The 15,792-nt window shown below is 34.8% G+C and overlaps 1 protein-coding gene across 2 annotated transcripts in view; it reads left to right on the top strand.

Annotated features, from left to right (window-relative positions):
- Window positions 1-15,792, top strand: part of ARID2 (AT-rich interaction domain 2) — a 163,675-nt gene that overhangs the window by 130,014 nt on the left and 17,869 nt on the right. For both annotated transcript variants that reach the window (XM_045830159.1, XM_045830158.1), the window contains exons 17-18: window positions 13,142-13,280; window positions 13,368-13,453. In XM_045830159.1, the coding sequence (XP_045686115.1) occupies window positions 13,142-13,280; window positions 13,368-13,453 (225 nt within the window). The remainder of the gene's footprint in view (window positions 1-13,141; window positions 13,281-13,367; window positions 13,454-15,792) is intronic.

Raw genomic sequence — 15,792 nt, 5'->3', positions numbered from 1 at the left:
TTGCATCTCTGCCCCTTCTTCCAGTCTGGATGGATGGGGTTTCTTTCATTCCATGCTAGTCACATTTCTATTTAACTAGATTTGTGACAGTTCTGAGTGGTGGTTGTTTTATAGTTTAGTTGTCATTTTGATGTGGTTTTGTGAGGAGGTGAATCATGTTTACTTGTGCTGCAATCTTGACCAGAAGTCCTGATTATTTCTTTCATTCATTTAATTCAACTGTCTTTTACTGTGTGTAGAGATTAAGTGTTTATGGAGCACCGTCTAGGAAGGTGTATGTGTTAGGAGCTAGAATTAAGATCACTCTTGGCCCTTAAGGAAGCAGATCCAAAAAGCCTCAAACAAATAAAGTACAGTATAAGAAAGCATAGTAGATGGTTAATGTAATGCTAGGATGGTTAAGAAAGTCATTATAGACATTACTTTTAAGTTGGGTCTTGAAGAATGAGTAGGAGTTTGTTATGCAAAAATAATTCTAGTCAGAATAACAAGTGTAGGGAATTACTTAAGGAGCTAGTATGCCTAGGGAACTATGAGAAGTTTAGGATACCAAGAGCATAAGGATAAGAAGAACATGACAAATGGCTTTTATTATTCATACTTAGTTTCAGTTCCATTTGGAAAAAGACATGTCGTAGCTATTGTCTCCTAGTGGCTGTGCTGTAATTTCTTTAATGTCAGATCAAAAACATTTAACAGCCTTCCTTATTTCCATAAGATTTAGAACTAAAAATTATTTCCTTCACTGATACATTATTGTGAAATGCTTAATATTTCAAGCTGAAAGCTGTTTTTCTCCTTTCCTAGAATTAAAGTGGCTTTGAATATACATATAACCTAATTTCAGTTCTGTGATACAATCATACTTTACATGGTCTTGTTGTATTTGTAATTCTTGTCTATATAATACAGATTCATTTCATCGAGCTACCCACTCTTACGTCATTGCATATTAGTAATTATTTTTTAATTGGCAGGCTTTTATCTCTAAAAAATGAAAACCCCACTCTTTAAACATAATCTACACGTCTGCAGAAAAGTAACATTAAACTCTTCAATACAGGGTGGGGGAAGGGTAGGTTTACAGTTGTTCATATGGGAAATAGTACAATAATTAATAAATAATAATACAAGAATAAACTCTGTGCTTCTCGTTCTCATAACTGTAAACGTACATTTGCCCCACCCTGTATCATGAGTTCCTCAAATATCCTCTCAGTATTTACATTTCTTCCTCTCTTTTGTTTGTTTATATTTGAATTGGCATACAAGATTCAAACATTGGCCCTGATTAGTGAGGCTCAGTGGGTTGGGTGCTCTGTGAACTGAAAGATCACTGATTCAATTCCAGGTCAGAGCACATACCTGGGTGGTGGGCCAGGTCCCTGGTTAGGGGTGTGGGAGAGGCACCCTCCCCACACCCCCAACCAGGACTGATGTTTCTGTCACACATTGATGTTTCTTTCTTTCTCTCCCTTCCCATTTCTTTAAAAAGAAGTAAAATCTTTACTTAAAAAAAAAGATTCAAACATTGCTTGCTGTTGAGAAGTTCTTTAAATCTCTTTGAATCTGTAGTTTACCCTTCCATCTTAATTCTTTTTCTTGCAATTTTTTTGTTGTTGTTGATAAAAGCAGGTCATTTGTCTTATAGAGTATCACAATCCAGATTTTGCTGGCATTGTTTGGCATGTTACTCTGACCGTGTGTTTTCTGTCAGTTGGTAGTTAGGTCTGGATGTTTGGTCAGATAGTGGTTTGATTTTTTTATAATGACTATTTTAGAAATGGCACTGGGTACTTCCATGAGTAGATACGTAATGTCTTGTCTTTTTGTGGGGTAAGCAGCCACTGAGAATCATTGCCTAGATCCATTATTTCATTAAGGGTTTTAAGCTGTAACAGTTCCCTTTTTATCAACACTTTGATTTCTCTGAGAAATAGTTCCTAGTGAAAGGGCTAGATAGGTTATTGATTATTTCTTTTATTTACCAATTTTCAAAATAATGGGTTGTTTACTAACACTACACAAAGGTGACCATGAGATTTGTTTGGTTGTTTGCTTTTTGATTTTAGTATCATTATAAACAAATTTATGAATTTAAACATGTTTGAGAGGTTTTTAAATCCATTACAGTTATTGTTTATACTTCTTGATGATCCAGTTGCCCTGTCTTTGGTCAGTGCAGGCCTGTTCAAGCTGGTTTTCGAGTCTTTTGGTTGTGATCTTAATATAAGATTTTGATGGCTTCCTTGCTTTGTGTTAAACAAAATATTCTAGGCTTATCTTGTACATCCTTTGCCCCATATCTGGAATAAAGTATTTCTCCAAGGACATCTGGTGTCTTTTAATGGGAAATAATATTTAATCTAGGCTATAGGTATGCTGCTTTTAAGTTGGTTGTTGTTTCTGGACTTTTCAGTTGGCAGACTAGAAAAACAAGTGGTTTTTATCTCTTGTTTAAAAAGACCTTCTCAACTCTCAGCATATAAAATGCACATTTTGTTGTCTTGCACTACTTTAATATTTTAACTTTTTCGTTCCATCTATAATTTGGTTTCATGTATCTGGCTTTATTGTTTTCCAAATGGCTAACATACTAACAAGTTTATCTTTTCCTTAGGCATTTGAATTGCCACCTTTGATATATACTAAATTCCTGTATGGTTTTTCTGTTTCTGGATTCCTTGTTATCCCACTGTTCACTGTCCTTATCACAGATAGCTTTCACTTTAAATTTTAAAGTTGGCTATGGCAAGCTCCCACTCCTAGTTCTTTTTTTCAGTGTTTCTCGTTATCTTTTCAAGCACTTAACCTTGTGCCAGGCACTGTACTGTTGTACTTTTTGAAATTAGAATGATGTATAATTCAGACTTGAACCTGCACAGATATTTATTCTTTTAGATGAACCTTAGAATGTTTCTAGAGATCCTCCAAAAAAGTATGTTGAGGTTTTTATTTTAATTGTTCTTAAAGAATAGGTATTTTGGTTTGTGTTTCATAGTGAACATTTTTCTAATATTGATTCTTCCCTTACAGGAAAAAGGTATCAACTGTGGTATTACAGTCTTTTTTACCCCAATGGAGTTTTTTCCTACAACTTTATTAAGTTTATTGCTAGTTGTAGTTCTTTTTTGTGGTTGTTGCTGCTATGATAAATGATCTTAACTTCTGTTATATTTTTCAGTTGGTGGTGGTTTTCTATATTTATACCTCTTATCCACTCATCCCATTGTAATACCTAATGAACAAGTTATGTAATAGTAGTGATAATATTCATTTTTATCTTTTAAAGAAATTAATGGACTATTTTTTAGAGCAGTTTTAGGTTGATAGAGAAATTGAGCAGATAGTGCAGAGTTCCCATACAATTCTTCTTTCCTGCATAGTTTCCCTTAATATTGACATCTTGAGTTGTTGTGAAATTAGAATATGTTATGATTAATGAGTAATAGTTATATATTATTATTAAAGTCCATAGTGCTCATTAGGTTTCTGTCTTTGTGTAATATAGTTCTGTAGATTTTGATAATATATAATGTCATGGTATCCACCACTACAGAATCATACAGTGGGTCACCACCCTGAAATCCCCCCATGTTTCACCTATTTATGTCTTCTCATTATGTCCACTCCCAGTTCCTAGCAACTACTGATTTTTTACTCTCCATTTAGTTTCACCTTTTTCAGAATGTCATATAGTTGGAATCACACAGTATGCTTTCTCAGATGGGGTTCTTTCACTAAGCAATGCAGTTGTGAATGCACAAAACACAGAATTCCTTTTTTTTCTTTTAGGTTTATTTATTTATTTTTAGAGAGGGGAGAAGGGATAGGAAGAGAGGGAGAGAAACATTGATGTGAGACAGACACATCAATTATTTGCTTCCTGCATGCATTCTGAGTGGGGACTGAACTTGCAACCCAGGCATGTGCCCTGATCAGGAATCAAACTGAGGATGTTTTGCTTTGTGGAACAATGCCCAATTGAGCCACACCGGTCAGGGCTAGAGTTTATTTTTGTGTTATTATTGATTAGTTATTGTATTATTTTCCATACAAACAACTGTATACCTACTTTTGCCCCTCCCTGTATGTATTTAGTATTTCTCCATGTCTTTTCTGTCTTGATAACTCCTGTCTTTTTCTTGCTGAATAATAGTCCATTGTATGGATATACCAGTTCGTTTATCCATTCACCTACTGAAGGACATTTTGGCTGCTTCTGGTTTTGGACAATATTAAGTAAAGCTGCTTTGAAAGTTTGTGTGCAGGTTTTTGTGTAGACACAACTTTTCAACTCACTTAGGCAAATACCTAGTATTACAATTGCTTGATTGTGTAGTAAAACTATGTTTAGCATTGTAAGAATCCGACAAACTGTTTTCTAAAGTGGCTGTACCATTTTGTATTCCTATCAACAATGAATGAGAGTTCCTGGTGCTCTGCATCTTCATTGGCATTTGGTATTGTCAGTTTTTTAGATTTTAGCCGTTCTATAGGTGTGTGCCATATCTGTTTTAATATGTATTTCCTTATTAATGAAAGATCTTGAGCATCTTTTCATTTGTTCACTTACCAACTGTATATTACCTGTGGTGGAGTGGTATAACCCATTTTTTGCTGCGTTTTTAGTAATCCATTAATATTAGATTTTTCTCATGCTTTTTCTATTTCTATTAATATGTTTATATGATTTTTCTTTTAGCCTGAGGATGTGATGGAGTACATCAATTAATTTTTGAATGTTGAAACAATCTTGTATACCTGGAATAAATAAATAAATTTCTAACTTAGCTTAAGATATTCAGTACTCGCCTAGTTATTAGCCTCAGTGGCTTACCAAAGCAGCAGAGCAGGGTAGGGGCACTAGTGACATAATGCATCCCTCATTTTTTATTGTTACATGCAATTTTTATACTTTGCTTCAATTTGCTAATATTTTTCTGTCTATTTCTACACCTATGTTCATGAGAGGTAATGGTCTGTAGTTTTCCTATCTTTGTTTGGTTTTGGTATTGGGGTAATGCTAGCCTCATAGAATGAGTTTATAAGTGTTCATTCTGCTGTTTTCTGATAGGAATTGTAGAGAATTGGTATCTTTTTTAAAAAATATTTGTCACCAGTCATCAGTAAAACCATCTTGGCCTGGTTCTTTATTTTTTAGAAGGTTATTAATCATTGGTGCATTTCCTTTAATAATCATAGGCTCATTCAGATTATCTATTTCTCACTTTGAATTTTGGCAAAGTTTGTTTTTAGACAATTCGTCTATTTCATCTAAGTTACCAAATTGGTGTCATAGAGTTATTAATATTCTTTTTTATCTTTTTACTGTCTGTGGGCTCAGTTAGCAAGGACTACTGATATTAACAATTTGCGACCTCTCCAATTATTTTCTTGGTTAAGCTGACCAGAGCTTCATCTATTTTATTGATATTTTCAAGGAGCCAGTTTTTTATCTTGTTTTTTTTTTTCCTATTGATTCCCTGCTATCATTTAATTTACTTCTCTAATTTTTATTATTTTCTTATGCTTTCTTTGAGGTTTTATTGCTCTTCTCTAATTTCTTAAGCTTAAGTGATCTTGTTTCCTAATACATGCATTCAATGCTATAACTTTCCCTTTTCTAGATATTGCTTTAGCTATATTCCACAAATTTTGATAAGTTGTAATTTGCATCTTCTTCAATGTCTATTTTTCATATTACATGGCTGGATACCTTCTGGACAGACCTCATATACTCTCAGATCGCAGTGGAATTAAACTAGAAATTGCTAAAAAAAAAAAAGATATCTGGACTATCCCATAAACAACATGCTTCTAAAAATATTCTGAACTAGGTGAAAATAAAAATACAAGAAACATTGTACATAGGACTTTGACACCTCAGTCCCCTTCCAAATTGGGACTTTAGGATCTCACACAGTTCTACCAATTGCCATCACCTGCCCCATCATATTTTCCTGAATTTCACCAATAGTCTGAAATCTCATCCCTTTTAAAGGTGATTTTAGTTGTGGGAAAAGCCAGAAGTTGCAGGGTACCAAATCTGGGCTTCTAAAGGGGACTGAGTCACCTCACCTGGGTGATTTTTTTAGAAACATTTTATTTATTTTTCAAGAAAGGGCAAGGGAGGGAGAAAGGGAGGGAAAGAAACGTTGATGTACCAGAGAAACATCTACCGGTTGCCTCTAACACACCCCCACTGGGGACCTGGCCCACAACCTAGGCATATGCCCTGACTGCGATCAAGCTGGTGACCTTTTGGTTCTCAGGCCAATGCTCAGTCCACTGAGCCATACCATCCAAAGCAGATGACTCGATCTTTCACCAAAAAACTGCACAAGGCGTGATGCACCAGCGGGCTCGTTGTCATGATGAAGCTGCCAATCACCAGTTTGCCCATAGCTGTGACCTTCTGAATCCCCCAAATAGTTTCTGGGGAGGAATGTTCAAGTTTAATGCAGAATGCAGTAGTTGCTCTACTCACTCAGTCATTTTGAATGTGACGACCACAGTACACATGCTCACTCAATGGCATCTACTGCTCCCACTGACTAGTACAGTAAAGTCATCATTGTTCACACATGAGCGTTCCAGTCACTCTCCTTGGCTGCCAGCTTGCTTGATGTTTCGCAAACCATTCTTGTTACATTAACAGTGGCAGGACTTTTCCCCTGGCAGACCTTTGTACTTTATATGATTTTTAGTCTTTTAAATTTGTTCATGTGTGTTTTATATCCCAAAATGTGGTCTATCTTGGTGAATGTTCCATGTAAGCATAAAAAGAATGTGTTTTCTGCTGCTGTTGGGACTATTATGTAAATGTCAGATCCAATTGATTCATAGTGCTATTCAGTGCAACTCTATCCTTATTGATTTTCTGTCTGCTAGACCTACTGATAGAGTTGTGGTAAAGTTTTAAGTGTGACATTTCTTTATTTCTCCTTGCATTCTTTCAGATTTTGCCTTATATTTTGATGCTTTGTGTTAGGAGCATATTCCTTAAAAATTGTATGTCTTTGTGAAGAATTGACCTCTTTATCATTATGTGGTGTCCTTCTTTATCCCTCATGATATCCTACTCTGACTCTGCTTTGTCTTAAAAAACATAGTAACTCCAGCTATATTAGTGTTAGCATGGTATTTCTCCATCCCTTTACTTTCAAGTTATTTGCCTTTATATTTAATCACACATAGTTGGGTTTTTTAATCCACTCATATTTAAAATGATTATTGATACAGTTGTGTAAATACTATGATTGTAAATATTTTTCTATTTATTTTACTTGTTTTTTGCTTCCTTTGTCTTCCCATATTATTTTGCATTGACTACTTTGTTTTTCTTTTCTATGTTAGCATATCAATTATACTTTTAAAAAACATTTTTATGGTTGTTCTAGAGTTTTTAAGATATATTTAAAGCTAATGTAAGTCTACTTTCAAACAACAATATGCCACTTTATGGGTGGTGCAGTTATCCCTAGTGCCCCTTATGCCATTATCTTTTGTCATTTATTTTACTTATCCAAAAGCTAGAATCACCAAATACACTGTTGCTCTTATTTTGAACATTTACTTATTAGATCAATTAAAAGTAAGAAAAATAAAATACTGTATTTTATTTCCATGTTTTCCTTCTCTGACACACTTAAGACAAGTCTACTGTGCAGATGCCCTAAGTTTTTGTTTGTCTTAGAAAGTCTTTATTTTTCTTTCACTTTTGAAAGGTAATTTGTGGACCCAAAATTCTAGGTTGGTGGATCTCTTTCTTTCAACACTTAAATATTTCACTCTTCTCTTCTTGCTTACAGGGTTTTTCAGGATAATCTCAAAGATTATATTTTATCAATATAATCTTACCCTTTCTCTTCTATCAGTAAGGTATATTTTTCCTCTAGTTTCTTTCAAGCTTTTTTGTCTTAGATTTTTAGCAGTTTGAATATGATATGGCTAGGTGTTGTTTTTTGTTTTTTCATTTATTATATTTAGTGTTCTCTTAGTTTCCCGGGTCTGTGGTGTGTCATTAATTTTTGGAAAGTTCTCCACTGTTCTTCAGCTGTTTCTCCTGTTTTTTTTTTCTTTTTCTATTTCCATTATTTATATGTTGCACTTTTTGAAATTGTCCCACAGTTCAAGGATATTGTTTCTTTTTTCATTCTTTTTTCTCTTTGTTCTTCTGTTGGGGAAGTTGCTAGAGACATTATTTTTGAGCTTACAAGTTCTCTCCTTAGCCATGTCCAGTCTAGTGATGGTCCCATCAAAGGCATTCTTTATATTTCTGTTACAGTCTTTTTGATTCCCAGCATTACCTTTTGATTGTTGTGTCTACATTTCTCTGCCTATAATAGCCTTCTCTTCTTGCATATTGTCACTTTTTCATTTAGAGCCCTAGCATCTTAATGATAATTATTTTAAATTCCAAATATGATCATTCCAAAATCTCTGCCATACCTGTGTCTGGCTCAGTGCTTGCTTTGTCTCTTCACACTCTTTAGCTTTGTCATTGTGTTTGTGTGTTTGACATTTAGCTTGCCCTATAAGTTTTTGTTGAAAGCTAGAAATGTTTATCAATTAATAGGAGATGAGGTAAATAGACCTTTAGTGTGAGGCTTTATATTTACCTGCCTAGGAGTTATGCTGTGTTTAATGTTCGCTGTAGTTGTAGGTACCAGAGGCTTCAGTTTCTTCTAGTGTCTTTTCTTGCCCTCTGTTGTCTTTGGGCTCCCTTTGAAACCCCTTTTTAAAGTTTATCTTACAGCTCTCTCTGTTGAAATCTGCTGTTATTACACTGAAGCCCTGTTGATGTGGTGATAAAGGTACTGGGAAAGGGAAGCTTTCTAGAATCTCATGATTAAGTGCCACCGTTTTAGTGGGCTTGAATAAGGACTGTGACTTTGAGAGTTTCTTGGCCCTAATTTTATTTTTTATTTTTTTCCTATATGAAACAGGGAGTCAGGAGGGGGCTGGAGTTAACTAATTGCTCTTACCCTGGGTCTGATAAGGTTCTGATAATTTCCCTTGAGTGCAGGCCTTTATTAAGCAGAAAAGAACACTTTGGGTATGTTTTTAAATGATTACTCTCTCCCTTCCCCTTGCCGACAGTGCTAGGTGGTTTTCCCCAGTCTTCACTGTGAGAACCTGGTAGGTTCCTGGAAGTAAAACTCAGGACATACTAGGTCTCCATCATTTCATCAATTATTTCTTAAGTGTTACTACCAGTATTAATTCCAGCAATTATTTGTGGTTCCCTATATTCAACTCTCGAGTTTTCAGGAATGCAGTTTGCCTTGTGAGCTCATTTCTGTGATAATTTACAAAGAGTTGGTAACTTTCCATTTGTTCAGCAGCTTCTAAGGATAGGAGAGACGGCTTTCAGGCTCTATATGTGTCTGATCTGAAACTGGGAATCTTCATTCTTATCTTTATTCTTTTTTTTTTTTTTAAGATTTTATTTATTTATTTTTAGAGAGGGAAGGGAGGGAGAAGGAGAGAGAGAGAGAGACATCAGTGTGCGGTTGCCGGGGGTCATGGCCTGCAACCCAGGCGTGTACCCTGACTGGGAATCGAACCTGTGACACCTTGGTTCACAGCCTGTGCTCAATCCACTGAGCTATGCCAGCCAGGGCCTTATCTTTATTCTTGCTTGTAAATTGTCAGCACGCTATTAACTTAGTTTATCATTGAAATATATAAAAATGGGTGATTATGTTTTCTCTCTTTTTTTTAAGGGACCCCCAAAATTTCTTGTGATACAGAATACATATGAAGTATTTGTTTGTTTGTTCATTTGTTTGTTTTAATTCTGTGAAATTGGAGGGATGGAGTCAGTGCCCTTGGATCACCAAAAATTTACATTCATTGTTTTAAGTACTACGTTTCTTCACTACAGTGTTGTTTGAATGAGCAGTGTCAGGATAAAAGGGAAGTTTCATAGAGGCCCTCTAGCTTACCTATAACCATAGTATCTCTGTTTTTTGCTTTCCGTATAAGGTTAAGTTATATTTTATTTGAAAAGAGGGTTCTGCTGCTATAAAAGACATTTGAAAGCCATTTTTAAAGAATATGTTGCTCTTTGTAGATATCTAGTAAATAACTGCTACAGAAAAGATGAAATTTCTTCCCTTTGGAGGAGCATAATCTGTATTGTGTTTATATTTAGAATTGAATCATTAAAGGTCATACTGGGAATTTAGAGTATCTCAAAATTATTCTACATGGACATTTCCAGTGTGGAAGGCTGTTCTGTGTAGGAATCAAGGACTCACTATTTCCCTGACCAGCTAGAAATCTACTGGATATTGAGGATCAAACCAATGGGTTTCTACTGAACCTTATACAGTTGTAGTTGATCCTAAAGATTCTAATATAAGGGTTTATTACTTTTACTATACAAACCTGAATCATATTTCTGTACTAGGATATGGTTTGAATGATGGTTGGTCTGGTAGGAAATAACAAAAAAAAGCAAACATAAACCTTACTATATGTTACAAATGAATAAAAACTTATAGGTAGCTAGAATTTATATTCTCAATAAAGGTGAGTATTTTTTTTGAGAAATACCAAAAAATTCATGGTAAATCTTTAATTTTTTTTCTAGCAATTGAAATTTCAGAAATAAGTTAGTCAGTTTAAATAATTAAATTTTAAAATTGAAATATTTAATTGAAATTGATGGCACTTGTATATATTTTATTTTAATGTATAGAAAAATCTAAAGACCAGTTGAGTGATAAATAAAACTGCCATCCTGATCATTGGTAAATTTTTTATAAGTAAAATATCCAGAATAGAAATTTTTAATTCATGATAGTGGGCCTTCATCAGTGACTCCTTAATACTAGTGAAGTTGCCAGGTTAAGCTGAAATTAATCAGAAATTAGATTGATTAAACAGCTTGGATTATGTGGCAGTAGGAGAATAAAATTGAAATCATTTAATAGCATCTTTTCTCTGAGTTTTGTTGTCATAAAACCAGAAAATATCTTCAGAGGGTTGATGCTTTACCCTCTGGATGTTTTATCACACAGCGCAATGTCTGGTACATAAAAGGCTTTTAATTAATATTTATTATTGAGTGAATTAAATGAATAAAGATTAACTAGCTTGATTCTATAGTTGATGGGAGAGTTCTTTTTTAACCTTACTTCATTTTTTTTTTTCAAACACCGGGTACCAAAGGATGCTTAAAAATGGTTCTCCAAGCAAAAGTTCTGTATCATAAGACAGACTTGCCAGATTTTGTTGAAGTCCATTCAGTGTTATTTAAAATATTTGGGGAAAGAATTTCCTAGGATGTGAATCTAAGCTGTAGTTTACTAATAAACTTTATACTTTAGAAGCTATGCACAGAATAAGGAGAATTATATACCAATGCTTATTTTCAGAACTTGCTAGCATTGAGAGAGAGAGAGAGAGAGAGAGAGAGAGAGAGAGAGAGAGAGAGAGAGAGAGAGAGAGAGAGAGAATAAGAGAATGAGAGAGAGAATGAGAATGAATATGCCCTGGTTGGTGTGGCTCAGTGGATTGAATGCTGACCTGTGAACCAAAGGGTTGCAGGTTCGATTCCCAGTCAGGGCACATGTCTGAGTTGAGGGTTGGGTCTCCGGTGGGGACATGCAAGAGGCAACCACACATTGATGTTTCTGTCCCTCTCTTTCTCCCTCCCTTCCCCTCTCTAAAAATAAATAAATAGAAAATTTTTAAAGCACACACACACACACACACACACAAAATATTATAGCATCATAGATGCTGTATATAAAAAGTATACCTATTTTTAATTTTTGTGTGATGTAAGAGTGTGGTCCTGTTTCATTATTGTATATGTGGCTATCCAGTTTTTCCAACACCATTTATTAAGGAGACTATCCTTTTCCCATTGTATATTTTTGGCTCATTTGTTATAATTAGTTGACAATACATAGGTTTATTTCTGGGCTCTCTGTTCTGTCCCATTGATCTGTGTATCTGTTTTTAAGCCAGTACCATACTGTTTAATTACTATACCTTTGTTATATAGTTTGAAATCAGGAAGCATGATGCCTCTGCTTTTGTCCTTCTTTCTCAAGATTGCTGTGGCTCTTTGGAGTCTTTTATGGTTCCATACAAATTTTAAGATTGTTTGTTCTATTTCTGTGGAAAATGCCATTGGAATTTACAGGGATTGTGTTGAATTTGTAGATTGTTTTGGTTACTGTGGTCATTTTAACAATATTAATTCATTCAATCTATGACAACTTCACAATAAAGTTTTAGTAGGTATTTATATATACAAATATGAATGGTATGAAATATATAATCTACAATGATTTTTGACATCATCTTTTAAATTCAGTATTTACTCTTGGAGAAAATCTAAGGAAGATCTCTTATAAACTTTAAAGATATTGATTATACAAATATTTGAGTTACTAGTTTGTATTTGAGGCCTTTCAGTGTATTCTTTACTATCTGGATTCCAGTTTTCTCTCTCGTTGCAACATATTCTAATTAATAAGAGACAGTAGTGTCAGACATTCTTCAAATTTGTGTACTTGGCCACTTACCTACTCAGACATTTGTATTGTTAAACCCCAGGTATATAAGTGAATAGGTTATGATACTGGAGAAAAGAGAGACAGGACTTCTTTGACATAGACAAACATACAAAGTGTGAATTCATCTAAAAAGCCAGTCTTACCAAAATGTTTAGCATTTAGATTGTTAGATTCTATATGCTAGAGTTTATATAATACGAAATCTAGTAAATGCTTGAGCAGCTTCTAAAAGTGCAGTAGAGTATGATATTTATTTATAAAATAATGTTCTGTTGTGTTTTAAAATGATATTTCATTTACTCTTAAGAGATTCTTAGCTGACCTCCATTGAAGGTTAGGGAATTGAGAATAAAACATATTAAATGGAAAACAAATTACCAGAAGTGTTCAGTACAGTTGAGTGATTTAATGTGGAAATTATATGCAGAAAATTTTGTTTCAAAATATTCTTTGAAATGAAATGAACTTGAGACTTGCTTGCATTAATTACTTGGCTTAATATTTTTGTATATTGATCTGGAGCCTTATATGAAAAGAGCAAGTTTTCTACTTTTAGTAGAAAAGTATCAGAAAATTTCTACTACTTTTATTTTTTGTAGGTGGTTTCAGACACCCTCCCAGGTTTTCTACCATGCAGCAACTGAACATGGAGGAAAAGATGTTTATCCAGGGCAGTGTCTGTGGGAAGGTTGTGAGCCTTTTCAGCGACAGAGGTTTTCCTTTATTACCCACTTACAGGTATACTTTCTTAATACTATCTGGTCAGTGCCTCTTTTGCATTAAAGGTCTTGATGCATATTCTTTTATTTCCTCTTTCTCACAAAGGATAAGCACTGTTCAAAGGATGCCCTGCTTGCAGGATTAAAACAAGATGATCCAGGACAAGCAGGAAGTCAAAAACCTTCTACCAAGTAAGGGACATGAGTTTAATGCTTGTGTACACAAAAAGCAATATCAGGAAACCAGGCAAGGCATAGTAACAATGAAAGTCAACTTAGCATAGTGGGAGACTAGAAATCTGGGTTCTGGTCCACTCTCAACCATTAATCAGCTATATGACCCTGTTCAAATTGCTTCAATTCTCTAAGCATTGCTTTTCATATAGTACATGAGAAATATTTTGTAAACTGGAACTATGTATGGTTCTCTCTCCTTTGAGAGAGTAATTGAACATGTATTTGATAATGGCAAAGAGATTTCTTCTTATAACTCCTCCTTGGAAGGAGGCGTAAGTATCATGTCAAGGTCCTACATTAAAGGATATGTGTCACATTTACTTGTTATTTCATGAGCACATACTTGAATGTAGTCAAGTTCTGAGTTGGTTGTAGATTCCTGTAAGTTCCATATTAGATTTACATAATATCTCCTATTTTGTTTCTAAGGCCCTTAGTTGTAGATTCTGTAACCTGAATAATATTTTTAATTTGACAGTTTGAAAATGTATTTATCAACATTTATTAAGTTACTGTAGGCCCTGGCTGGTGTGGCTCAGGGGATTGAGTGCCAGCCTGTAAACCAAGGGGGGCCTGTAAACCAAGGGGTCTCCAGTTTCATTCCCAGTCAGAGCAGATGCCTGGGTTGCAGGCCAGGCCCCCAGTAGAGGGTGCACAAGAGGCAACCACACATTAATGCTTCTCTCCCTCTCCTTCTTCCTCCCTTCCCATCTCTCTAAAAACAAATTAATAACTTTTTTAAAAAGATACTGTAATGTATTGGTCATTATGCCAGATGTAGGCATAATTCTTTTCTTTAAAAGATTTTATTTATTTTATATTTAGATAGAGGGGAAGGAGGAAGAAGGAGAGGGAGAGAAACATTAATGTGTGGTTGCCTCTCATGTTCCCTCTACTGGGGACCTGGCCCACAACCCAGGCATGTGCCCTGACTGGGGATCAAACCAGCCACCCCTTGGTTCGCACGCCAGTCCCCTGAGCCACACCAGCCAGGGCTGACCTAGGCATAATTCTGAGAACAAGACATAGTCTGTAACTTCACAGAACTGATATTCTAGGAAGAGAACTAGAAATAGGACACAGAAGCTACTTATATACTTTATTGAGTTTCTATTAATGAACATCTGTGTGCCAGACACTAAGGTAGAGTATGAGATATACATGAGCAAGATACATTTTGCCATTCTTAGGTTTCTGGGGAACCAGTGAGAGGTAGAAGTAATTCTTACTCTACAGTGTGAAGGTACTGAAATGAAGATGTGCACAAGATGCTGTGACAGCTCACCTAAACCAATCCAGGAGACCAGAGAAGGCTTTGGGATAGAAATCCAAACTGAAACCCAAAGACCAAGAAATAAATAGTGGAGGGTTTCATAAGCTATAATCATAAGTTTGAATTTATCCTACAGGCAACAGAAAGTCATTTTTCTGCCAAATATATTTTTCTATAAATTTTAGTGTATTTAATTTGTATACATCATGTAGCTTATAAGAATATGTTGAAATATGTTTGCTTTTGCCCAAGTTTATAGGAAGAGTTATTTGCAATATCAGTTAAATAAATTAAAAATCACTTATATGTAAAAATCTAGTCACATTTTAAATCTACTTTTATGTAGACACCTATGTACATTATAGGTATGAACTGGTTTACAAATTAAAGATTGCTTTTCTAATTAACATATTTAATATTCAGAATTAGTTTACTTGTATAAAAAGTGCTGAAAGTATTCCCATTTTCCAGGTGTGAAACCTGAAGCACAGAGGGGCAACCAGAATACTCAGAGTCATAGTGTCAGAGGTAGACAGGGCTTCCTCACATGGACACAGGAACAAGTCCCTGTTCGTTCCACCATTGCCTCCCCAGAATACAGCAGACACTGATGCAGTTTTCTGCTTGGCCAAAGAGATCTAGAGTAGCTTGAATCTAATTTTAGGTAAAATCTGTTCCTTCATTCTACATATTTTATAAAGGATAGTAGAACTATACTGAAAAGGATTGATTAAAGTTATGAAATAATGGTGAAAAATAAGATTATATAACAAATAGCTTGAAGTGTAGTGTATAGCATAATTTGATATTACCAGATTAGGTTATCTTTTCCTGAATGACCTATACCTGTATCATACATTCTTACGTAATATTGGTTTAGTCTTAGTTACTGTTTAGCCAAAATAATTTGCAGCTCAAATTGTAGACAGGTTTTTCTTCTTTGCTCACATCTTCATGTTACATTCAGAGGTGTGAACTCCACAACTTTGGTGCTGTGTTGTTATTTTAAATTAAATTTATC

This window comes from Phyllostomus hastatus, unplaced genomic scaffold (genome assembly GCF_019186645.2).
Source record: "Phyllostomus hastatus isolate PE091 unplaced genomic scaffold, TTU_PhHast_1.1 phas_scaffold_93, whole genome shotgun sequence".
NCBI lineage: Eukaryota > Metazoa > Chordata > Mammalia > Chiroptera > Phyllostomidae > Phyllostomus > Phyllostomus hastatus.
The sequence above is the reverse complement of the archived record's forward strand: the minus strand, read 5'-3'. Positions and strand labels throughout refer to the sequence as shown.